Source organism: Anabrus simplex, chromosome 1, assembly GCF_040414725.1.
Source record: "Anabrus simplex isolate iqAnaSimp1 chromosome 1, ASM4041472v1, whole genome shotgun sequence".
Taxonomy (NCBI): Eukaryota; Metazoa; Arthropoda; class Insecta; order Orthoptera; family Tettigoniidae; genus Anabrus; species Anabrus simplex.
Window position 1 is genome coordinate 668157330 of NC_090265.1, and position 25322 is coordinate 668182651.

General features: G+C 38.0%; 1 protein-coding gene across 8 annotated transcripts in view; it reads right to left on the reverse strand.

Moving 5' to 3' along the window:
- Positions 1-25322, reverse strand: part of LOC136857296 (protein bric-a-brac 2) — a 142327-nt gene that overhangs the window by 22165 nt on the left and 94840 nt on the right. For 7 of the 8 annotated variants that reach the window (XM_067135844.2, XM_067135843.2, XM_067135841.2 and 4 more), the window contains exons 2-5: positions 10728-10885; positions 8823-8987; positions 6779-7282; positions 5178-5385 (exon numbers count right to left, since the gene is read on the reverse strand). In XM_067135844.2, the coding sequence (XP_066991945.1) occupies positions 5178-5385; positions 6779-7282; positions 8823-8987; positions 10728-10868 (1018 nt within the window). In that variant the 5' untranslated portion in view covers positions 10869-10885. Of the gene's footprint in view, positions 1-5177; positions 5386-6778; positions 7283-8822; positions 8988-10727; positions 10886-12801; positions 12859-25322 lie in introns of all 8 variants that reach the window. The other variant, XM_067135838.2, reaches the window with a different exon arrangement.

Below are 25322 nucleotides of genomic sequence, written 5' to 3' on the forward strand. Positions count from 1 at the left end.
CAATCCTCGATTTGCAACTAGTTCTATACCTCTTATCTTTAAATCGTTAGAAACCGAGTCTAACCATCGTTGTCTTGGTCTCCCTCTACTTCTCTTACCCTCCATAACAGAGTCCATTATTCTCCTAGGTAACCTATCCTCCTCCATTCGCCTCACATGACCCCACCAACGAAGCCGGTTTATGCGTACAGCTTCATCCATCGAGTTCATTCCTAAATTAGCCTCTATCTCTTCATTCTGAGTACCCTCCTGCCATTGTTCCCACCTGTTTGTACCAGCAATCATTCTCGCTACTTTCATGTCTGTTACTTCTAACTTATGAATAAGATATCCTGAGTCCACCCAGCTTTCGCTCCCGTAAAGCAAAGTTGGTCTGAAAACAGACCGGTGTAAAGATAGTTTCGTCTGGGAGCTGACTTTCTTCTTACAGAATAGGCTACTGCTGATCGCAACTGCAAACTCACTGCATTAGCTTTACTACACCTTGATTCAATCTCACTTCATCCTGGGAGAACACACAACCTAAATACTTGAAATTATCGACCTCTTCTAGCTTTCTATCACCAATCTGACATTCAATTCTGTTGAATTTCTTACCTACTGACATCAATTTAGCCTTCGAGAGGCTAATTTTCATACCATACTCATTGCACCTACTTTCAAGTTCCAACATATTAGACTGCAGGCTTTCGGCACAGTCTGCCATTAAGACCAAGTTGTCAGCATAGGCCAAACTGCATACTACATTTCCACCTAACTGAATCCCTCCCTGCCATTTTATACCTTTCAGCAGATGATCCGTAAACTACGAACAGCAAAGGTGAAAGATTACAGCCTTGTCTAACTCCTGTAAGTACCCTGAACCAAGAACTCATTCTACCATCAATTCTCACTGAAGCCCAATTGTCAACATAAATGCCTTTGATTGATTAAGATAATAAAGGTTTAGAAAATTCGTATCGATCGATCGATCATATTATCGATTCAATTCAGATTTCATTTCCATTCAGTTGGCAGTATTTACCAGAATCGGCAGTGCTCCCTTCTTACTCCTCACGGAGTACAAAAATCTATCACTAAAAAGTGCGCGTACAGTATATATATAAACATTTCATAATAAGCATGGGCAATCCCCTGTTACATGGACACATGCTACTTTTTAAATGTTATATCCAATAGACTTTAGAGACTAATACTTTATTAGTAGTAAATGGCCAAATACAAAAAGAGGAAAGTAATAATTTGACAAAACAGTTAAGAACTTGCAAGGTATATCAATATCATACCTACAGATATATAAAAAAATATTTTGCTTACAAATCCAGGCTCCAACAATTACACAATACCCGAGATTTACATAGGTTCTGTAAATGCATAGGTCTCTCGACTAATCCATAAATAGAACAAAAATTAGAGAATAATTCTGTCTTAGATGAAAAGTTGAAAATAAATTTACTGACATCTACACAAACAATGCCTAAAATTCACATCAAGCACTAAATCTGCTGAACAGAACTCTTAGCCAACTGCTTACTGAAATCCACCAGAGCAAGGACAAGCAACACTAACTTCTGCAGGTCATTCTGAACTATACTTCTTAAGTCAACAAACAGTCCCTTCAATTTCAAATTTTAGGTTACTCAGAACTAAAATAAGGAACTGTCCACATCACAGAAATCTGAGTTAACATAAATTTCCTCATAATACTTAAATATGCCTGATCATCAATAATTTTGTGACAACTTAAGTCATGAATGAATTAGAGTTAGAAACACGACCTGCTAGATAGTGTGATGGCCAGCGTTGTCTGTTGCCGAAGGTCGTAAATAGCAATTTATCAGAGAAGGGAAGTTCCTTTGAATATCACCCAACCCAATCTATGAACAGAAGAGGACACTAGAAGTATACTGAACTACCCATATTACCATCAATATTTCAGGACATTCCTAGTATTCATTTTTAATACTGTTCTGAGTAAGGATTGATACAAGGAGTAGATTTTTCAAATATTTTGTCATAAATGAATCAGAATATCATTTTCCAGATCTAAATTTTGAGCAATTACAATACAATTCTAATTGTACGATTCAAAGCAGTTACAGTAATTTGTTACAGTATTTTTGATTTTGATTTAACCAACAGTAATACAAAATTTACCAGAATGTTTATCATATGAACACCATAGCCTAACTGATTCCTTTTCCTTCTAAGTTATATAGACTTAAAAAAAGAGCAAGTGGCCATGCAGCTAGGGTCGCACGGCTGTGAGCTTGCATTCAGGAGATAATGGGTTTGAACCCCACTGTCGTCAGCCCTGAAGATGGTTTTCCGTGGTTTCCCCATTTTCACACCAGGCAAATGTTGGGGCTGTACCTTAATTAAGGCTTTGGCCGCTTCCTTCCCACTCCTAGCCCTTTCCTGCGGGTTAATCAAGGTAATTGGAAAACCACAAAAACTGATGGCCTTTACTTTTCTCATTGGGTCAGAAAATATTTTATGGCATTACTGACTATTTCAAAACACTCTGAAGCACTAGTCATGCTCCAAATATTATAACTCTGCACCAGCCATACCTCTCCAACTTCCACACTGTCACACCAATAAATGGGAAACACTTCAGTGGAGGCTGCATTTTTTCTGGCCTGCATCAAGAGAGGGGTGTAAAAATAACTCCATCCGTGAAGAAATAGCAAGAGATATAGTAGTAATAATAATTGTACCGGGCGGTACACCTCCACGCCGCTTATTTAAACCTTGCGCCAGTTGAAACTCCCCTACCGGGAGAAGTCTGAACTTGGTCTTATGTGTTAATTTTCAAGTTACCCTGAAGATGCCACTACTTGGAAATTTTGAAGTTTCTGAACTGTGTTGTTTTCGATGTATTTTTGTTTTGCTTGTAGTAAGAAGTGTGAACATTCTCTTCTAGAGGACACTACTGAAGAACTACGATGCACCCTAGTGCGAAGTGAAAGAACTGGTTTTTCTGGAGAAAATTTAATTTCAAAAGTTTGTTCTTTGCTAAATTTCTTTCAGTCATTGTTTAAGTTGGCAATATTAACCCTTTCTTTCCCCTTGTTTTGAATCTAGCCAATCCCGAATTTCTTTAATTAGTTTTCCACCAATAACGTGTTTCTTCTTCATATTGTGTAGGGGTTCTCTTTATCCACCAATAAAATGATTGTGGGCGGGTGTTTTCCTTCCTGAAACGCCTCGAACTTTCCGTGAGAGTATATAAACTGCTGATTTTAGGGTCTCTGCGCCACTTCAGTAACATCTTTCAGTGTGTAAAGTACGTAGCAGGGGGCGGGAAGCGCCTCTTCCTTCGGGCAGCAGTTCAACAACAAGGTAATGGCCGATTAATAACTTCTTTTCTTGCTAGCTCAGCAGTTTAACTCTCGGGGCGGGTCCGAAGCGTTTCCACCATGTAACTTTCCCTAAAATGTAAAGACACCTTGTATTTATTCTATCTTTTAAGCTACATATTGGGATAGAGAGTGCTTAACCCTCTCGAGCTCCCACTCATATTGTTTTGAGGTGAACTTATTTTTCATAACCGATTCTTCCTTAACGTAATGTAAATTGTTTCCTTCCGAAGTCACCTCTTTAGTATGGGATTAGCCCTTGCATTAGCGGCCTAGAGCCAGGTTAGGTTTTTAACAAATGGTATTAGGAGTGCGTATCGCCTCCTCTCAAATTGTTATTTTAGAGGTCAAGTAATTAATCTTTTTCTCACTTAACAGACCTCAGTAGGTTGGGTATTTTACCCCTGTGTCTATGTCCTGAAAAGACAACTTGAAGGTGGAGTTTGGTGTGGCCTTTGAGAGGCTTAAAGTTTGAGAGCGAGTGGCTCTTTCTTGAAAATTGAGTGTGGTATGCCTCGAGGAGGCTTTTCTGTGTAATTTGGAGCAAGGGCTCCTGAGCATGAATGGGGTTTTCTGCCCCTCTGGTAAAACTTATTTTGGAGTAAGGTTGGGCTGATTGCCCAAGAATTGTGAAGTCGGGGCACGAAGCCCAAATCCGGTAAATATTGTAACTATACTTTTGTTGCCTTGCTACTCTGTACCTGCCTTGCTTGTTATGTCTTAATTTTGAAAAGAAAATATAACCTTGTTAGATTTTACATTAACTTTAATTTCGTAGTTTGAGACCCGTTCAAGCCCGCACCTTCTTTCACCTCTACCTACCGCAAAAACACGGTAACAATAATAATAATAATAATAATAATAATATCTCAGCAACCATGAGCATTTTATTTGATTCTATCAAGGCTATTTCACACATAAATTTTCATGTTCTATTTTGTTCTACTGGAAGGCAGAGAAATAAAACTCCTTTGGATGAAATACTACAGAGTTTAATTCTGATGGGTTAACACTGAAGGCATCACCAGGGATCTTTTACAAGCTGGCATTGTATGCCTATTAACAATCCTAATATCTCTTAAGTTTGATGCTATAATCTTAGGATCTGCAAGAGAGAAAAAACCATTGCTGCAGAAGAGCATGTTCTTCTCATGAAAACTGGTGGCAAGTGATGTTACCTGTAGTGATGATAAAAATTTAACTAAATATTTTACGTAACTATGAAGTATGATTCTTACAAGACTGTTTTCTGCATTAGATTACAAAGCCATGATGAATGGTCACTCTAGTGGCCTCTGGCTAAGAGGGTCTTTTGTTTGAATCCTGAACAGGCATTTTTGTTGTGTCTGATTAATTCTTCTGGCTTGGGGACTGTTTGTGTTCATCTTCATACACATCTTCATTTGCACACAACACATTACACTACCATCCACCACAGTAACACGCAATAATGAATACATCCCTTCACATACAGTTGGCAACAGGAGGGCATCCTGCAAAAAATCTGGGCCAAATCCATACATAGCTCCGACTTCCAAAAATTGGGGGAAAACTAAGAAATCAAAGGATTTGATTTCTGAAAGTGCAAGTGTGAACTGCATGAATACCTTATATTTAACCTCATATATAGAACAAACTCTTTATGGTATTATATCAAATAGAAGGGAATTTGTAGTTTTAAGGAAATCTCAAAACCGAATTTCAAATTTAGCGAATTACTTTATTCGTCCTTGTATCATTCCTCGACCTTCTTGATAAAGGAAGTGTCTTATCATAATCACATATTTTAAGAGGTAAAAACAACATCTACCATACCTGCCAACTCCCTACTCCTATCATGAGTTGGACACTCATTCATGTCCATATTTTCAACCAGAGTAGCTTGTGGTGCAGGTGGTTGAGCTTCTGGTACAAGATCTACATCAGTAGCATTACTAGAACTATGGTTTGTGCCCTCCATTACTATTTGAGGTGTCATACTATGAGGTGTCATCACAGGTGTTGGAGCATTGCTATGCACCAGCTGAAATAAAGTGCAACTTACAATGACAATTATTAAAGAGGCATATGGCAATAAAGTTAACCCCAGAGAAGAGATCACTAACTTGATCAATGTAAGGCAAGACCAATTAAGTGTTTAAATTCTTTCCATACTTCAGTAGAATTTCAAATGAATCAACCAGTAGTTAGCTTCTGAAACTGTTGGTTTTGTCGTAAGTACTCTGAAGAACCATTGCCAGGTGATGAGTTAACACACTGTTGCATTTCCAAAAGAAAGGCCATACAGGTGATATCAATGTAACATTCCGAAGTACCAAGAGGCAACAGGCAGCAGTTACGAGTTCAAAAATTCTTAAAATAGGTAGGCTGGAAAGAAGTTTTCTAGAACCAGTATTTTAATGAATTACTTTAACAAAACAATCAAGCAATTTCTTCTTGTTGCAATGGTGCTGGGTCAGCTTAATTATTATTATTATTATTATTATTATTATTATTAAATTTCATATCGCTCCTTGACTGCGTAGTCAGCGTACTAGCCTTAGGATCAGAGGGCCTGAGGTTTGACTCCTGGCCAGGCTGCGGACTGTGTATTTATCTAACTTGAGGACTGGATGTTTGTCTTAATACACTTCTCTTCTACATACACAACACAACAATACACTAACCACCACAGAAATACACAATAGCGAATACATTCCTGCACTCATGGCTGTCACCATGAGGTACATCCAGCTGTAAAACTAGATCAAATACAAAATCAAGAGCAGTCCTCCATAAATTGGAGAGAAGAAAAGAAGATGAATTCAATCTTTCTTTCAAGATTTTAATTTGCTGACAACACAAATCCCAAATCCATGTTGGGGGGCAGGGGAGGAAACTCCGCACAGATATATCTAGTGTCTTCAGGATTATGAACAGCCCATATTGAAAAAAGTATTTCCCTGGAGCAGAACAAACCATCGTGACAAGGTGCAATTATTATTGGATGAGGAAGCAGTTCTGTTCTGTACAATTCCCAGATTTTCTATTGAGTAAATCTTACTTGATGTACAGGGGCATTATCTTGGTACAGTACTGTTTCAAGCAATTCTAGCTGGGTAGCATTCCTTTAAAACTTAGTAAACTATATCTAGTAGCTCAGAATACAACTTGTCACTGATAGCATGGCCATTAGGGACCAATCTGAGAGATCACCAACTTCAAAATTTCACCAAATGTAGAAATCAAGTTGGTGGATATCAACAAACTGTTACTTTGGGAACTGCCACAGCTTAGCATAGTTTTTATAAGAACAAAAAAATTCACAGAGGTTATCAAAGAGATTGCGAAGGGTAGTGCGTAACAGTACAACAGTATTAAGAAAATGTCAAGTAGTGATCACTTCAATGAGATGGCTAAGTAAAACGTACACTTACCTGATGCTGAGGAAGTCTACTTTCCAACACTACAACAGGCATTTCATTATGGTCATCCTCGGTAGAAGTTGCAACTGTCACACATTCGGTAACTCTTTCTCCCATACCAATTGGCCGAGGAGTAAGTTCTGTCACACACATATTTTCAATCGTTTGAGTAGGTATTTGAGTTGGGTGTTGGTGCTGTTGTTGGGGTTGCTGTGGTTGTTGGTGCTGTTGCTGATGTTGCTGTAATTGGAATGGATGTTGCTGCTGTGGCGGTTGTTGCTGCTGTTGTTGTTGCGGCTGTTGTTGGTGATCACACTCTTTAAAAATAGCACGGCGCACCATATCTGGACCACGCTGTCGTTTAATACCAGTAAGTCTACGTAATTTAGTGAATGATCTCCGAGATAAAATAGGAAGGGGTGTAACTTCTGCAGAACCGCAACCCGAGCCTTCCTTACCATCAGGTACTTCACATAAACCTTTGATTTTTAGTTGGTCAGCAGTCTTCAGAAGAGACTGTAATAAGAACATTATTTTGGTTCTGTTGCAGTAAATCAACTTTTCTACATTTAGTTTAACTGTTAAGGAGTTCCAAAACAATAAATCATACATAATAGGCAACTAATTCTACTAACAGAAGTTGAACTTTGAACTCAAAATACAATGTCTACAACAGTATATTAATGAAGCTCTCGCAAATCCAAAGGGAAAACTTCATGCAATCTTTATTGATTATTCTAAGGCTTTTGATACGATCAATAGAGTCATCGTATTAGGGAAGTTGCGTAAGATCATCGGGCCTAGTTATCTACTTCCAATCATTAAGAATCTCCTTACAGACAACTGGGTAGAGATTAGTGATGGCATCACCAAGTTATATCCGATACTTCAAACCATCAGCGTCCTTCAAGGCGACCCCCTAAGCCCATTGCTTTTCATTGCCGCCACAGCTGACATTGTTCAAAGAGTAGATTCAGAAAATGTCAATATTCTCATGTATGCAGATGACATGGTTCTGAGTCAACTTCTCAGTTGGATTTGCAGACTACTTTTAATAAAGTTACGAAATGGGTAAAAGAGAACCAGCTGAGGTTAAATGAAAATAAGACTGTGTCTCTGACCTTCAGAAAAGGAGGAAAACTGGGAACATTCTTAATCAATGACCAGCAACTAAAGTCAGTCACAAATTTTAAGTACCTAGGAGTCACTTTTCAAACACCGGGGAAAGTGTTGTCTTTACATGTAAAAGACCGACTAAATGCTGCCATAAAATCCATTAACGACATCAGATCTTTGAGCCATCTCTCACTTTCATGTGCCATCGAGTTATTTCATCTTAAGGTTAGTTCTGTAGCCACCTATGGATTAGAAAATATATGGATATATCTTGGAAAGAGGCAACTACATAGTATACAGAAGGTGAAAGCATTCTATTTAAAGAAAGTACTTTGCCTGACAAAGTACACTCCATCACGCCTCGTATACCAACTGTCGAGGGAATTATTCTTTGTGAAAGAGCTGAGTTTAAAACTACTGCTCTCGGCCACTCCAGCGTATAAAGAACTCCTACAAGAGCTTCAACAAGAAAAGGGACAGCATATGGTGGGACTTTACCAGTGTGATGCGATGATCAACCGCAACTGGACTCAGGGAGGCTATGAGTTGAGACACGTTGTGACCAGACTCTCGGTCCATGGGTTTCACCAATGCCCGTGTATTAAAGCGAGTTTACATGAGCCAAGTCCGAACTTTGTGAACGCTATCACGTACTTGAGTGTAAACTGAGAATAGAATCCTTAACAAAATTCTGTACAGACGATTGCTCATAAGAATTTTGTCCATGCACATTTGTGCACAATAAAACATTTTTAACAAAATACAACTATAAATATATACTAGATAACTTTCGTTTTTAAGGAAAAGTAAAAACCAGCAGTAGAGACCATTTTAACCCTAAAATAAACTAACTATATTTTAGAATTATGATATCCAGGACAGAATACAGATGGAAATTCAAGAAATTCAAGAACTATTATTATACAAAAATTGTTCTCACCTGAAGTTCTGCTTGAGATACATCTATCTCCCCTCGATAAACAAATTCTATTATAAACTTCAAATCACTAAAACAAACATCTTGTGGCATGATGATAGTTGGATGTTTACATGGATTTTCCATTAAAAGCTTCTGGAAGTACGATGAACATGCAGACAATACTACCTGGAAACAAGACAATCTCTTATGTAAAGTCTAAATGAAAGTAAGGAATTACATTAATATTAACTATTAAACTTCCCTGGAGAGTTGTACAGCCTGAGACACAGCAAATATCTTTGAACTTAACCTTGTTTAAGTACAAAACTAATGAGAAGGTAAAATGTACAATGTGGAACAGCAATTGTTATCACTGTTTATATTTAGGAAAAATGTAATGGTTTGGTAAACAAGCTACAGCTTCAAAACTGAATAAATGAAGTTCTTACAGTTTTAGTTTCTTAAATGTTCACTAATGGATAATGAATCTGTGAATCAGGGACAGTCCGTACGCATGAGCACAGGGGCATGACTTGCTCCTAACGCAACCATTGCCATTATCTTTATTAATAATAATTTAAGAGTTGTTCTATACTTTATATATGAGCTCATTCTCTATCCACCTCCTTGTCTGAATTGTCAGTAGGTACACTGGTCTTCGGTTCAAATGGACCCGGACAGATTCCCGACCAGGCTGGAAATTTTAATTATGTACCGTTAACTCCTATGGCTTGGAGACTGGGTATTTGAGTTTGTCCCAACACATATCACATCACATCACACTACCAACCACAACAGAAACACATGGCAGTGTATACATCCCTCCACACAGACTTGGCACCAGGAAAAGCATCAAGCCATAAAACCAGGCCAGATCCATATGTGACATAGTTTGCACCTGTGACCCCACCAGTGTCGAAGAAGCCTGATAAGAAGTCGAAGAAGTCAAACAAGAAGTCACAAAGAAGTAGAAGAAAAAGACAAAGCTCCTCTTTCTCTAAATATAAACAAACATTGATAAACCACATACAAGACTACCGAGTTCGATAGCTGCAGTCGCTTAAGTGCGGCCAGTATCCAGTATTCGGGAGATAGTAGGTTCGAACCCCACTGTCGGCAGCCCTGAAAATGGTTTTCCGTGGTTTCCCATTTTCACACCAGGCAAATGCTGGGGATGTACCTTAATTAAGGCCACGGCTGCTTCCTTCCCACTCCTAGCCATTTCCTGTCCCATCGTCGCCATAAGACCTATCCGTGTCGGTGCGACGTAAAGCAACTAGCAAAAAAAACCAAACAAGACTGTGGAATCACACTCAGAATTAAAACACTATGAGGGTACAAACTTTCTGAAACCAAGTCAGTGTAAAAACTCCCCAGGCTTTCGAAAATCTCAACTGTAACTACGTTTCAGTGAAAGCAGTTCTGAGCTTTAAGATGAGTTTGTGCCTTTACCTTTGTGTGAAAGATCAGTGAGAGACAGCCCAACAGGTTTCTTTCCCCAATTCATACATTGGTGGTGGCTTGCAACCTTCTTGTTTATGAATTCTGGAGTCAGTTCAGTTCAGTTCAGTTCAGTCTTGTTCGTGTTTCTAGAAAGTTGCATTCTATTTAACTATTTATGGCATTGAAAATAGTGAAGAGTGAACTACAATCATATTTTATTTTCACGTACACAGTATATTCAGTCATATTTATATCAAGCGTTTTTGGTAGGTGAAAGTATCGCAATGAACATGTTCTTCAATGATCTCTTCCCCTCCCCCCAATGGCAAGCCACCACTGCAGTGAACAGGAAGAAATGGTTAGGAAGTATAGTATCTGAAATTATAAACCATTATGGTATATTTGAATACAGGGCAACTAATATCTACCAGTGTCTCAAGCTGTACACTTAATGACATTCTAGATTAATTGCAATCATCTTACCTTATGAGCTTTTAGAGATGAATCATTGCATGCCAGAGTGACATCTACAAAGGCTTCATTTCTCAAAAGCTGATGAAATACAGAGGTCATGTTGGATTGGTAGTTATTCCAGCGAAGGCAGTAATGTTGACCGGCCATCATTAATAGCTGTACAACAGCTGCAATGAAAAGCAGTTCTTACTAACAAATCATCTGCCAAGGAAGTAAAAATGTATCTTTAATTAAGTACAGGTGATTTACAACACAGCTTTACTTTATTTCCACACCACCTTCCCAATACTTAAATTCTCCTTCCTTTTTATTTTTAATCTAATTATTACCAAGAGGCCTAGTATCAATATATACGTTCTTGCATTTTATAGTAACTTTTTTCTTTATACACCTAAGAAAACTTCATGCTTCTTTACATAATATTCCCAATTAGCTAATTGTAATTTTCAGCCTGCCTGATAGCCATGATCGTTAAGGCACTGAAGTCTAAACAGTCTGACACCGAGGTTAGCCGGTTCGAGTCCTGTTGGTCGAAAAAAAATTTCCACCATCAGAATGCTGGCCGGCAGGGTAGGGGAGGTGGTGGTATACAATATCTAATCACTAGATTGTGCGCCAAAAGCCTGGATTAAATTCCAAACCTCTCCGCAGTGCTCACATGGAGTGAGGGCATATGATTCTGTTGATGGTGATTCGTCCGTCAGATGGGGGCGTTAAGCCTTGAGCAGACCCCTTGGTGCTATTCGACAAGAGTAGGCTATCCCTACTATCATATATCAGATCATTCATTTCATCTCATTAACTCCTCTGATGAGGTTGACGTCAGGAAGGGCGTCCGGTCATAAAACTTGCCACGACAGATTCATCTCACCTCATACCCGAGCCCGTAGGGAAACGGGACAAGGGTTGGACAAAGAGAAGAAGAGCCAATTGTAATTTTCAATACCTTCTTAGGCTTACTCCAGTCTAAAAAGCCAAGAATAATGGCCGAGAGGATACATCGTGCTGACCACACGGCACCCCGTAATCCGCAAGCCTTTGGGTGCAGAGCAGAGGTCGCTTGGTACATGGCCCTTCAGAGCTGTTGCTCCATGGGGTTTGTCTTTTTCTTTTCTTAGGCTTAACATTAAATTAAATTTGTAGCATTTCAATTAACTAATCCTCATAAGACTTTTCATTGTATCAATACAAGTTAATATTTAACTTATATGTCCAAGATATTTTCTGTTTGAAATTTTCATCATACATTATTTTAATATGTGCTTTGTTCACACTTAGGTTTACTATAAAAATTCAATTTTTAAAATATCTTTCACTTCTTTGGATATAAAAACTGGCATAAAACGAGGAAGGTCATGAAAATAAAGAGAATGCCGATGTTACAATTGTTATTCTTTATCACCTTGCCTTTAGGTTTTACTTAAGTCCCTTTTAATGAAATACTGTATGTACGGATATAGAAATAAACAAAGAGATTAGGCCTATTTCAAATTTCATTTCAGATCATACGAACAGATTATCTTGTGATCAGTTCGACACTATATACTGTGAATAAACCAAAGGTGAATTTGATAATTTTCATCAGAAAATGAAATACACAAGTTAGTCTTCTACGAGCATACACTTCTGTGCCTCTGATAGAAGACTATGCATTGAGAAAATGTTAACAGAAAAAGGTATTACAGAACTCGAAGTGGTTAGAAAATTGAATGCAGAATATTTGTTTTAATGGCTTCCAATATAACAGGCTAATAATATAAGCAGGTATATTAAAATTAAGGATGGCAACAGTTTTGTTCTAATAATGGAACAGTAGGCAGATATGGGTAAAGTAAAATTATAGTCAGCTGGTACAACAATTTTGCAACTACAAAACCACCTTATGTTCACTGAGGATAACTACAAGTGTATATATACACACTTAAGACAAACATAAAGTGCCCGTTCCTTGTAAAATGCACAAAACTGGCAGGATATCACGCTTAAATTTATAAAATTAAGGAGTGTGCCAACAAAAGAATATGTAACTTAAAATGACACGCACACATCTCCAAGAAGCCAGAAGCAAGGAAGAAAGCATTACCTGCTTACTCTCCCGAAGTACTCTCATTATGCATACACAGCTGAAGAGTATAGTTCTCTATAACAAAGGAAATGCAAGCAGAGCAGAATGAGCCTCAAGGAACAATACAAGATCCATAATAATCTCTGCCTTGTTCTCATGACCTATTTCTTTATAGTATCAATCCTGAACAAAATGGTAATAAAAATGATCAGGAATGCAAACATATGATTATGTAGCAACATGCTGCAAAAATAGCCAAGATTTGAATAAGACAAAAATTAACGTTACAAGGTTGCAAACTAATTGCTTCTTTATCATTTACCAAGCCAAACTGTCAACCAAGTGTAACACAATATACGAATGTTCAAGTTAATAAAATGTCTCAGAGACACGCAGGGGAAAACTAGAAGATCACAAAAATGTCATGAAGATGAGCAAGTAAGTATGGGGAGAGCTGTCTACATTGATCAGACATTATCCAGTCCCAAATTCCAACCACTTATTTCAGAATATAATAATAATAATAATAATAATAATAATAATAATAATAATAATAATAATCTAAACAGTATCCTCGATTGAGTTTGCTAATGCACATCAAAGAAAACCCAATCTAATTCCTTTTTAGTACCAAGCCAGAAAATAAATAAATAAATAAATAAATAAATAAATAAATAAATAAATAAATAAATAAATAAATAAATAAATAAATAAATAAATAAATAATAATGATGCCCAGTTTCGTGCCTGAATGGTTAGAGTATTAAGAGTATTCCACGTTCGATTCCTGGCCGGGTCAGATTTTAGCCACATCTGTTAAATTACTCTAACTCAGGGACTGGATGTTTGCGTTTGCGTTTGTTCCAGTCTACAGACAACACAACACAACACACTGCCAATCCCCACAAAAATATGCAGTAGTGGATGCAGAGCACTGTCTCATGCTTCCAGTTGTACACCAGGCAGAGTCACATGAGTGACACGGCTCGCACTCATGATCCCACCAGAATGTGGGAAAAGCTATGGAATAATTTTTAAGTGAAAATTTCAAATAATGTAAGGTTAGGTCTTTTTCTTTCCTGTGACCCATTATGATCCAAATCTACATGTAGTCATATGGGCTTTCAGGGTTGAGAGAATGGCATATCACGAACAGAACTGACAAAGGTTAAAGCAATTTAACAAGTTTATAATGGTGTTAGCACATCATTACAGTTATAAATGCCTTATTCTTCACAGAAACAGAATTTGGTTTTAAATACAAAACAACCCTCTTCTCCAATGAATTTCACATTAGTAGGTGTAACTCCTTAGCCCGCCCCGTGGCCAAGATTGTTAAGGCCTCAAGTATATATAGTGCGACACCGTGCATGGTTAGCTGGTTTGAGCCCTGGGGGTGAAAAAAAGGTCAACATCAGAATGTTTGTCAGCAGGGTAATAACTAGTTTGTGTTCTAAACGCCTGGCTTTAATTACAAACCTCTCTGCAGTATTCATATGGAGTGAGGGCATATGACTGTTGATGGTTGTTCTGTTAGATGGAGACATTAAGCCTTGAGCAGAACCCTTTGTGTTATTCAACAGGATTAGGCTATGTGCCGACACTGTGTTTTACTCTTTGCAACAGTGCAAGGACATTCAAATAGTTACCATCCGATCTACAATGAACTTTTCAATTATGCATGGCATTGGGAAGCAAATGTTCGTGTAAATCATAATTTAACTCTTTCTCCTTGTCACTGGCCAAGAAGCTCCCTTCAAGGATCAGTGGTGTCTGCTTCTGAATCCCAAGATCGCTGGTTCAAACCCTGCAGAGGGAGCCGGACTTTTGAAGAACAGAATAAAGTGTATTTGACACTCAATGCTGTACGATGTCAGAGTGGAAGAGATCTCTGGTGACACATTTTGGCGTTTACCGAACAAAATTAAAATGTCACAGATTGCCCAAGAGAGACCCGGTTTACTCTGCCCACAGATTGCCCAAGAGAGACCCGGTTTACTCTGCCATCGGGTATACAAATACGCCCTCCCATTTGATTTTTCTTCCACAGAAATCCTTTTCTTTCTAAGAGAAGCATACCTAGCTAGTATTACCCCCCCCCGCTTAAATGTATTTGCATCTTGCAGTTCTGTTCTCAATGAGAAAACTGTTGAGGAGCTGCTTCTATAACAGGAGAGACCTAGAATTGTATTTTGATTTCAACTACACTGACGGGCAAAATTAATGGATCACTTGAATTTTCAAAGAAAAAAAAAGCAAAATTGTGAAACATTTGTTATATTATTTACATTGATTACTGTAATGAAAGAAATTATCAAAGTAAATAAGGGTAGCCATAACAGGCAGGTAACATTACAGTAGAACACCGCTTAACCGAAATGCTCTGGCAAAATTGTGTTTTAATATTTCATTTTTACCGTATGGTTCTTAGTCAGCGATGTTACTAATTTTCTTGCTATATGTGTTGAGAGCTACTAGGCAAACCCTATTTTTATATTATGATTTATGCCAGAATGCACGTGTAGTATAAAACAAATCAGTTTTTTACCCCCCAGTTTGTTCCAAGATATATTTTTTCATTAACAACCAGGAATTATTATTATTATTATTATTATTATTATCATCATTATTATTATTACTGTATTATTATCATCATCATCATTATCATCATCAGTAGTAGTATTATAACTATGTTATTCGTCATGAAGATTATGTAGATTGTGGTTAACGTTGCTTCAGCTGCGGGAGTTTCATCTTGTTTACTGCTCGGACTATATTGCAGCTTCTGTTTGGAAACCAGGGAAGTCAAGCGACCCTTCTTCTTTCGTATTTTTCTTTCACCCAAGGTCGTTCACTGGCCTTGCAGTTCTATACTGTAATGAAATGGCGCATGCTTTTAGTATCGGGAGTGTCCTAGGACATTTTCGGCTCGCCAGCAGTTCCGATGCTTTTCTTACCCCATAGCAACATGAACTACTTGCTCATAACTCATAACAGTACTGTATAGTTGGGGACAATACATGACGACCTCAGTTCCTGGAAGCGAGCTGAAAGCCAGTAGTCAATCACACCCTGCACCCTGCTGAGTTAACGAGTTCTAAGTGATCTTTGTTTGTTTTGGAGAGGCTGCCAAACCACTTTCTTCCTCATTCTCTGTAGTATTTACCCTTTCTTCATGTAGAGTGCAGTAGCCGATTTGACAACTCTGGCTGCAGTAGAGGTAGTAAATCCTATAAGTCACTGATAGACACAGAGCTCCCGCTGGAAAGTAGTGGTGTGAGGCGAGGTCGTCATGATTTGTCCCCAACTATATCTCATATTATTCTTATCCTACCAACGCTGTCCCAGGCATCTGGACTGATTTTTTTTTTCAATACAGTAGCAAGGTACAGTATACAGTAATCAGTTCTGTTAATACAGTGGCAAATGCGTGCTTATTGAATGATGTCAACTAAACGAAAACGCGTTGTTGTAAGCATCGAAAAAAAAAAAAAAAGCAGTGAGACAGGTGGAAAATGTTGCGATGTTGCAAAATGTTACTGCGGATTATGGAGTTGATGTGTTGACAGTGGCGGATTTGGTAGAGACAAAATCTACATTATAATTATTGTCATGGAGCATTTCTCTAAGATACCAAACCGCAAAACTATGAAAGAGGGTGGGTATGAAAAGGTCAACGAAGCGGTATTTCTTTGGTTTACACAGCAACGTGAAAAAGGAATACCGTTACCCGGTCCCATAATTCAAGAGAAGGCTAAATTATTGGCTACAAAGTTAGGGGATGGTGGAAAGGACTTCAAGGCTAGTTCAGGATGGCTAGATAGATTTAAAATAGATATGGCATACATCAGTTACATCTAAGTGGCGGGGAAGCTTTCCGTGGACCCACTGGCTGTTGACGTTTTGAAAACAGAATTAGAAGAGATCAGCGAAGGGTTGACAAAAGATCAGGTAGGGCCTATATAATGCCGACGAAACATAGTTAAATTATAAAATGTTGCCAAAAACATCCTTAATATCAATAAAAGAAAAATCTGAACCAGGTCACAAAAAGAGTAAGGAGAGGATTACGGTTTTAGCATGTGCTAATGATTCAGGCACTTGTAGGCTGCCACTAATGTGCATAGCGAAATCAAAAAACCCTAGAGCTCTTTAAAATATTGCCGCCACTGCCTTACTAGTTTATTATATAGCTCACAAAGTGCTTGGACGTCGTCGCAACTTTTCGAAGAATGGTTCTTTCAAACGTGTATACCAAGTGCTGAATATTTTTTCAAGTCTAAGGCATTGCCCAGAAAAGGAATTTTGTTGATTGACAATGCCCAAACATACCCAGGGAAGTTGGAAAGTGGTGATATTGTTCTTCGGTTTATGCCCCCTAATGTGACGAGCTCAGTTCAAACCATGGACCAGGTTATTCTGGAAGCATTCAAACGCCATTATCCCGCGTTTCTGCTGAGATCTATTCTGAACAATTGTGAATTATCCGGTAAGTCTTACGGATTCGTTGAAGTCTATGAACATGAAACATGTGATTTACTGGTGTGCCCAATCCTGAGAAAAGATTACCTCAGTGACACTCTGTAATTCCTGGAACAAACTGTATGAAGGGAATTTTTTGGAAGATGAGTAAAATAATGACAACCTGCAAGAGATGGTGAAACAAATTCCAGGATGTGAGAATGTTAACCAGTGTGAGGTCAACGAGTGATTACAATCAGATGATGCTGAACTTGATCTAACAGACCAAGAAATAGTGGATTCCGTGTTACTGCCAAGGGTTGAAGCAGACGACTCCGACATTGACAATAGCAGTTCTGAGAATCGAGTTACAGCAGATTGCACTGGAGGTAGGATTGATTTAGAATTTTTATTAAAATACAGTACTGCTACCACACACTTAAGGCCTAATTACAGTACTGTAATAAAATTACTGTAAACAGTATTCAGTTCAGTAGTTTATGCATTTTTATTTCGACATTTAACTTCCGAAAATATTTGCCATGTGCCATCTGAAAAAACGCGTCAACCGAAGTGGTTCCGCCACCTTTATTTCGGACTAGCAAGATACCCGTGCTTCGCTACGGTATTATACTGAAATTTACAATTGAATGCTTATAGTTTTAGATATATAATCCGCCGAAATTCGCGATCCGACTCGTTTTCTGCGAGAATCCGCCAAAATTCGCAATCTGACTCGTTTTTTAATAGGTTACGGCAAGCATAAGCATTTTTAATATGGATCAAATCCTTCCGGAGATCCGGCGTGGTGTCGTCTTGGGTGCCTTGGCGGTATTGAACCCGCCGCCGGACTGCATTCTTAGTCACTACCCGCCCAGGACCCGTTTCCAGCGCGGTCCGCACATTTGACGACAGTCCAGAACATAATAATAATAATAATAATAATAATAATAATAATAATAATAATAATAATAATAATTTGTCACTCCTGTTTAAACGCCATTAATTGGATTTTCCAAAAACAAAGAATACATGTTCCTTTATTTTTAAAGGAGATTCTAAATACCAATTTTTTACATCTGTAAACTTTTAAAGTTTTAAGATGTAGACACACTCATTTTAAAAATTCACACCCTTTTCACCCCCCATTATTTGGATTTTCCAAAAACGAAAAAATACCCGTTTCTTAATTTTTAAAGTAGATCCCAAATACCAATTTTCAGATCTGTAATATCTTCAGGTTCTGAAATATAAGTAGCCTCATTAAAAGCATTCAACCCATTTTTCACCCTTTTCCCCCCTTCCTATTGGGATTTTCTGAAAACAAAAAAATACGTGTTTATTTTTAAAGGAGATTCTAAATACCAATTTTTACATCTATAATCTTTAAAGGTTTTGAGATATAGATACACTCATTTTAAAAATTAACCCCCTTCTCACCCCCCATTAATTGGATTTTCTAAAAACAAAAAAATTACGTGTTTATTTTTAAAGGAGATTCCAAACACCAATTTTCAGGTCTGTAATATTTTCAGTTTCTGAGATATAAATGTTCTCATTAAAGGCATTCAACCCCTTTTTCACGCCTTTTCACCCCTCCTATTGGGATTTTCCGAAAAAAAAAAAAAAACAAAAAAAAAAAAAAAAACAAAAAAAAAAAAACGTGTTTCTTAATTTTTAATGAAGATTCTAAATACCAATTTTTACATCTGTAAACTTTTAAAGTTTTGTGATATAGATACACTCATTTTAAAATTTCACCCCCCTTTTTACCCCCTTAGCGACGGAATATCCAAAAACCCTCTCTTAGCGAGCACCTACATCTTAATATGAATATATCCTCAAAATTTCATTTCTTTATGTCCAGTAGTTTTGGCTCGCCGATGATGAATCAGTCAGTCAGTCAGTCAGGACAAGCTATTTTATATATATAGATGAACGGGGTTCTACTGTACTTAGATAATTCTTTGTACACACAGAAATTAAAAGTAATATTTTGAAATGCTAAATGCCGATAATAATAATAATAATAATAATAATAATAATAATAATAATAATAATATAGCCTCAGCTACAATGCCCAGGCATTTTTGACGCCATTTAGATTGCTTGCGTGTCTATTTAAATGTGTTTTATATTGTTTTACAGATAAACAACAAATGCGCTACCAGTAATATTTTACACCCCCATAAGAAATAGAACAACTTCAACCGGGTTTGAAACCCGCGATCTTCGGATCCGGAGACCGACACTTATCACTGATCCACAGAGGGAGCTTGGTCGTTGACGGAAAGAATGTTTCACAAAACAATACAGCCAATGATGTCAAGCCTATAGGCTAGAGTAGGGCTGTGGGTTTTAGTTAGATCTTGACGGTTCTCAGACTAAGACGTGTTCTGCAATTACTGTACCGACACTAGTGGATCAAATTAACCAACTTTATATTAACAACAATAACAAGTAGGAACATTACTATCAGGGCTATCGACTCCAACAGACACACTAGAAGGGCCATGGCCCTTCTAAGAATGAAAACATAACGGGACAAAAGATAACGGGTAATGAAAGAAGAAAGTACGGTACGGTGAAAAAAGACACCTAGCGATGAGGAATCCAGTAACACCGAGGTCGGAAAAGAACGAGACAGGAATGAGAAAATGGAAACAATACCAAATATCAGATATTAAGATCACCCTACACGTCTAGCGAACTCCCAACAAGGGACGTGACTAGGCTTATTTCCCACATGGGGAAAAAGTCTCCTTGGCACCCCACTTCCCCCCCACTACCGCGACAGATATCACCCACCAGACAGTAATTCCCCCCCACCCTTCCATTTTTAAAAATCTTAGATATTTGCAGAAATTATTTTTTTAGTTCAAGATAAAATAACACACTAATTCTATGATATTTCATTGGCAAATAATCTGACAGTAGCACGTTTGGTATACGTATTTGTAATAGGATAAATATTAGGGATAATAGATTATTTTGAGTATTATACTTAGATATTTTACAAGATCACCTCTTAATATATTGACAAAATTTAAGAACAATTAAAACACGGAAAGCTTGGCTTTTTTTTTGGCTGCAGAATTTTTGCAATGTCCTTAAAAGATAACTTCGAAGCTAACTTGTGCCCGATGGATATGATGTCCATGCTGATTACCCATTGTTCTGTCAAGTTTCTGAGGTAATTTAAAAAAAATATTTTCAGTTTGCTAAAACTCCTTTCATCTGAAGCGTCAGATTGGTATTACGAGGAAAATTCTGAACGCTGTCGTTATGTTCGGGTACGCATCTTCAAGTCGTTCTTGTATATTGATGTCAGAACACCTGGCGGTGTAGCCGTTTTCATATCGGAGCTTAAAACCACGGCATACTTAAAACTCTCCATTTATATAGCCAGTTAGCCCCTGCCTTAGACGTCTATATTATATGGCAGCTAACTGAAGAGCCTGGTTCTTTAATTTTTCTCCATTGCTTCAAACCAAGCCGCACTGAGGAAACCAAATAAACTATTCATCATTTCAATGGATTGAAACCTTTGCCTCAGTTCAGATTTTCTGGGGCTACACGTTGACTTGATGCGCTATAGCATTAGTCACTAATACATTCACGCACAGTTTACTGCCCTATCCATTCTCCCCTTCTTTACTCACATCAGACTCATGCTCGTGTAACACTTCACAGATTCTGGATTTAGCTCCTTTTATAGATTTTGGTTTTTGTAGTCTACTAACAAGCGTTTCATTCTGTATCATACGTAAATATCTATAGGAAAAACCCAACATGTCCAGTTTAGCCTCCCCTCCCCAATCCGGCGCCCGGGGCACATGCCCCGTTTGACACCCCCCCAATAGTTACGCTACTGTTCATAACAGTCGAGGTCTCTATACAACTGTTGAAAGAAGGAATATTTGAATGTTGTTAGGTTTATGATCGGTGATTTTAAAATTCATAAATATACCACGTTACTATATTTTTAATATTTTCGTTATATTCCCAAACAAGTTCAAGAACTAGATGATAGGAAAATAATATTAAAATAAGTAGAGCCCAGCACGGATGCGGATATCCGCGAAGTTAGTGTATTGGCGGATACAAACTGTATGGCAGTGCGGATAATTTTGCTAATAATTTCTAAATAATGACGATTATTGATTTTCACTCAGGTATATTCTTATTTTTGCTTCTGGTTAAGTGACTCTTGGCAGTGGTATGGGAGAATGGTAATAAAGAGCCTTGAGACCATAAAGCCGTTAATCTGACCGAAGCCTAACTGGCTCCTGCCCGAAATTAATGGAAGGAAGGAACTAAGATCAATACGTCGGCAATGCCGCAAGAGAAGATCCCTGATAAACCTGTGACTCCAGGGGTTCTTGATGCAAGGTGTCAGGCCTATTGTACTACTTTAACAGATCTATCCGTTTCAATACCATGGGTGTAATATACTGCAGTTTAATATTTACAATGTCCGACTCGTTGGCTGAATGGTCAGCGTACTGGCCTTAGGTTCAGAGGGTCCCGGGTTCGATTCCCGACCGGGTCGGGGATTTTAACCTTCATTGGTTAATTCCAATGGCTCGGGGTATTTGTGCTGTCCCCAACATCCCTGCAACTCACACACCACACATAACCCTATCATCCACCACAATAACACGCAGTTACCTACACATGCCGCCCACCCTCGTCGGAGGGTCTGCCTTACAAGGGCTGCACTCGGCTAGAAATAGCCACACGAAATTATTATACCATTCGCGGAAGTGGGTGCGGATGAAGGAAGTGCGGATGCGGATATTTCGTAAAAATTTTCTAAAAATAGGCCTCGAACTTATTTTGTCACCACAACGTAGACCTATATCTTTGTATAAGTTAAAAAATGCTCAAAACAGTTTCAGAACTTATATGGAAATGATAATGACATTGTTTTTAGAATAGCGTTTTCCTTCTTTTACAAATGAATGACGAAAAATCAATTTACGAACGAGTTACCCACATGAATGGAAGCCCTCGCAGTATTAAGCGTAACAGAACATTAAAATCAGTGCATAAAATGCTGAATAATATCCTTAAAATTCGTTATCTCGAGCAGCGTACAAATATTTGAATATTACAATATGATGTTATTGGATATACAGAAATGCTTGAAAATATTACGTAAACCATGATATTCCTCACTAAGAGTTTTACGGGTCTTTTGAATACAATTTTAACGGGGTTTTATTGCATGCAATTCGATGTGACAAAACAGAATAATTACAGAATAAAATAACTAATACAGAGGCTACCTTAAATGATCCATAACCCAAACTTCCAGAAATACACAGCGAACAATGATTTGCATAACATAACACGGATTTTTAATTAAAACATTTAAAAAGTAATTTAGAGGATTAAAAACGCCATTACAGATTGAGAGCCATTTTCTTTCACTCCCTTTAAATAAGCTATATAGAACAGTTCCTAAAACATATAGGATATTTTAACCCCTCACCCCGCCATTACGACTCAGACCGTACGGGCTGGGTTGAAAGCCTCACTGTGCATGCGTCGTTCCCCATTTCCCCAGGCCAGAATGACGTCATCATCCTCGAGCCGCTGCTGAATAAAACCCATCAGAAACATGAAGAGGGAAGGATGCCGATATTGATTAGTCTAAAATGTGGAGCGGTTGGTTCCGATCAACGAATTACGTTTTAAACATGGTACGAATCACCAAATAGCGCCATTAACGCTAATTACTGCAACAGTATGATGGAAAACGACATAATGAACAGCAGTATGACATTAGCAAAATAAAATCCATAAAGACCGGTTATCACCATTTGCAACCTTTAAGCACTGGTTGAAATAAACACATGCGAATAGGGATGAAAGAAGCAATTCCTGCAGATATCCAAAGCAGACAAGATAAGATACCGTATATACACTATAATATGATTAGTTTACTCTATGGAACACACAGTCAATTCAGTTGCGAGTAGGAAAATTGCCTAAGGAACAAATTCGGATTTAATGATCCTAAATATTTTTCACGTACCTTTTTTCAACATTAAAACGTTCCTATCTTCTACTGCTTCATTCTAAACTGACAGCATACACTTTAGCCTCAACATTATCTTAATGCAGCAGGTCTTCCAGGACTTTCTCTTTGTATGCTGCCTCACTCAAGATAACTTTCATCTCTTATTCTCTCTCCTCTACTTTCTTCAGCTATCTTTACGGCTACGCTAGCATGTCGACTCATCCTGTTTTCTGTTACTGAAGTCAGTTTCTTCCAATACCATTATTATCTTCTGAAAATGTATCATTGAATTTTTTTTTTGTTGCAAGTAGCTTTACGTCGCACCGACACAGATAGGTCTTATGGCGACGATGGGACAGGAAAGGGCTAGGAATGGGAAGGAAGCGGCCGTGGCCTTAATTAAGGTACAGCCTGGTGTGAAAATAGGAAACCACATAAAACCATCTTCAGGGCTGCCGACAGTGGGGTTCGAACCCACTATCTCCCGAATACTGTCATTGAAATATTAATCCGCCACCGTAGCGTAAAGTTTAGCACTAATAGCTGCCGTTCTCGGGGGGCGCGGTTCGATTCCCGGCACTGTAGGAAATTTGAGAACGGCGGGAGGGCTGGTATGTGGTTAAAATGGTACATACAGCTCACCTCCGTTGGGGGTTGTGCCTCGAAAGAGCTGCACAAGACGAGTTTACATTTTTACTTATTAACTATTAACTAGGAATCAGGGATGTATGTATGTTTCATTTCTTCCACTACTATTTTTCATAAGGAAATTACAACTCTAACCAAAACTTTAGACGATTCTGTAGTTTAGTTACGGTAGACTGACTCCTGCAACTTACGTATGTGCAGCGAATCAGATGTACTAATTCTAATTTGGCAATGGAATTCTCGAGGTCACATTTGTAATGAAAATGATGATAATGATTATTATTATTTCATGTCAGAGCGTTGATACATAAATATAAACGTTACAATTACATAAAATACACGACACTTTACAGATATATATATATATATATATTTCTGCGGCCATACTGAATCCATCCACTAATCAGCGACAGCAATTCCCTCTTTGGTGGCTTGAACGAGGTATTAAAGTGTACACGCGTTGAAGAATATAGGTATTGACGAAAACATCCCTTGACTAAGTCTACACTGGATGTGCAATGTAACATTTACTTCCTCCGTCTTATGGAACTAGGGTGGAGGTTAAACGGTTCAGGTGCACTAAGATTTCCGAGAGTAAGGCGCCTTGATACATCACTAGTTTTCAGTGGCGTGCGGTGAACATATTCATTACCCCAGCTGCAAAAAAGTTTTTTAAATATAAACAATCGTAGCCCCACTACACTCTCTAAAGTCAACATTACCATTTTATTAGGCTGCATTTTTCGTGGAAAGGTCTACCTGAGAAAGATATTTCAAGAATATTTTCAACCACACGCTCGCACATACTTCCAAACCGATATTCACGTCAGTGACGACACCATCATAACTTAATCTATAGCAGATTTTAAACAATGTACTTACAGTTACATCCGGTGACGCTTCGCGATAGTACAGTCATGGTTTTCACAATAATACATTGGGACTAACTATTTGTTTTTTACTTAAAAAGCCTAATCTAAACTAATCGGGAAAATTTAACTGGTATCTTACCGTAGCTGAAGTTTTATAGTTTTACTCACATGCTGAGTGCACGTGCATCAACGACAAACGAGGGAAAATCTGTCACGACGTATAACAAACGCTATATTTATGCAGAATGCCACAGAACTCGCGAAACCTTCATATATAATCCAAGAGGAACACTATAAAAATTCACTATATACTACCATCACAACCAAATACAAAATTCTTTTACTTCGCGCTTAGCTCTGTGTTCATGCTGAGCAACCTAAATATTTTTCTGCGACTATCGGAACACACTCTACACGTGCCATTAATGAATTGCTCGAAAAAACTGTACGCATGCCGAAACCCAAGACTAAAATATAACTTTTATATTACAATTGATTTCATATATTGGCTCTATTTTTATTAGCAAGAC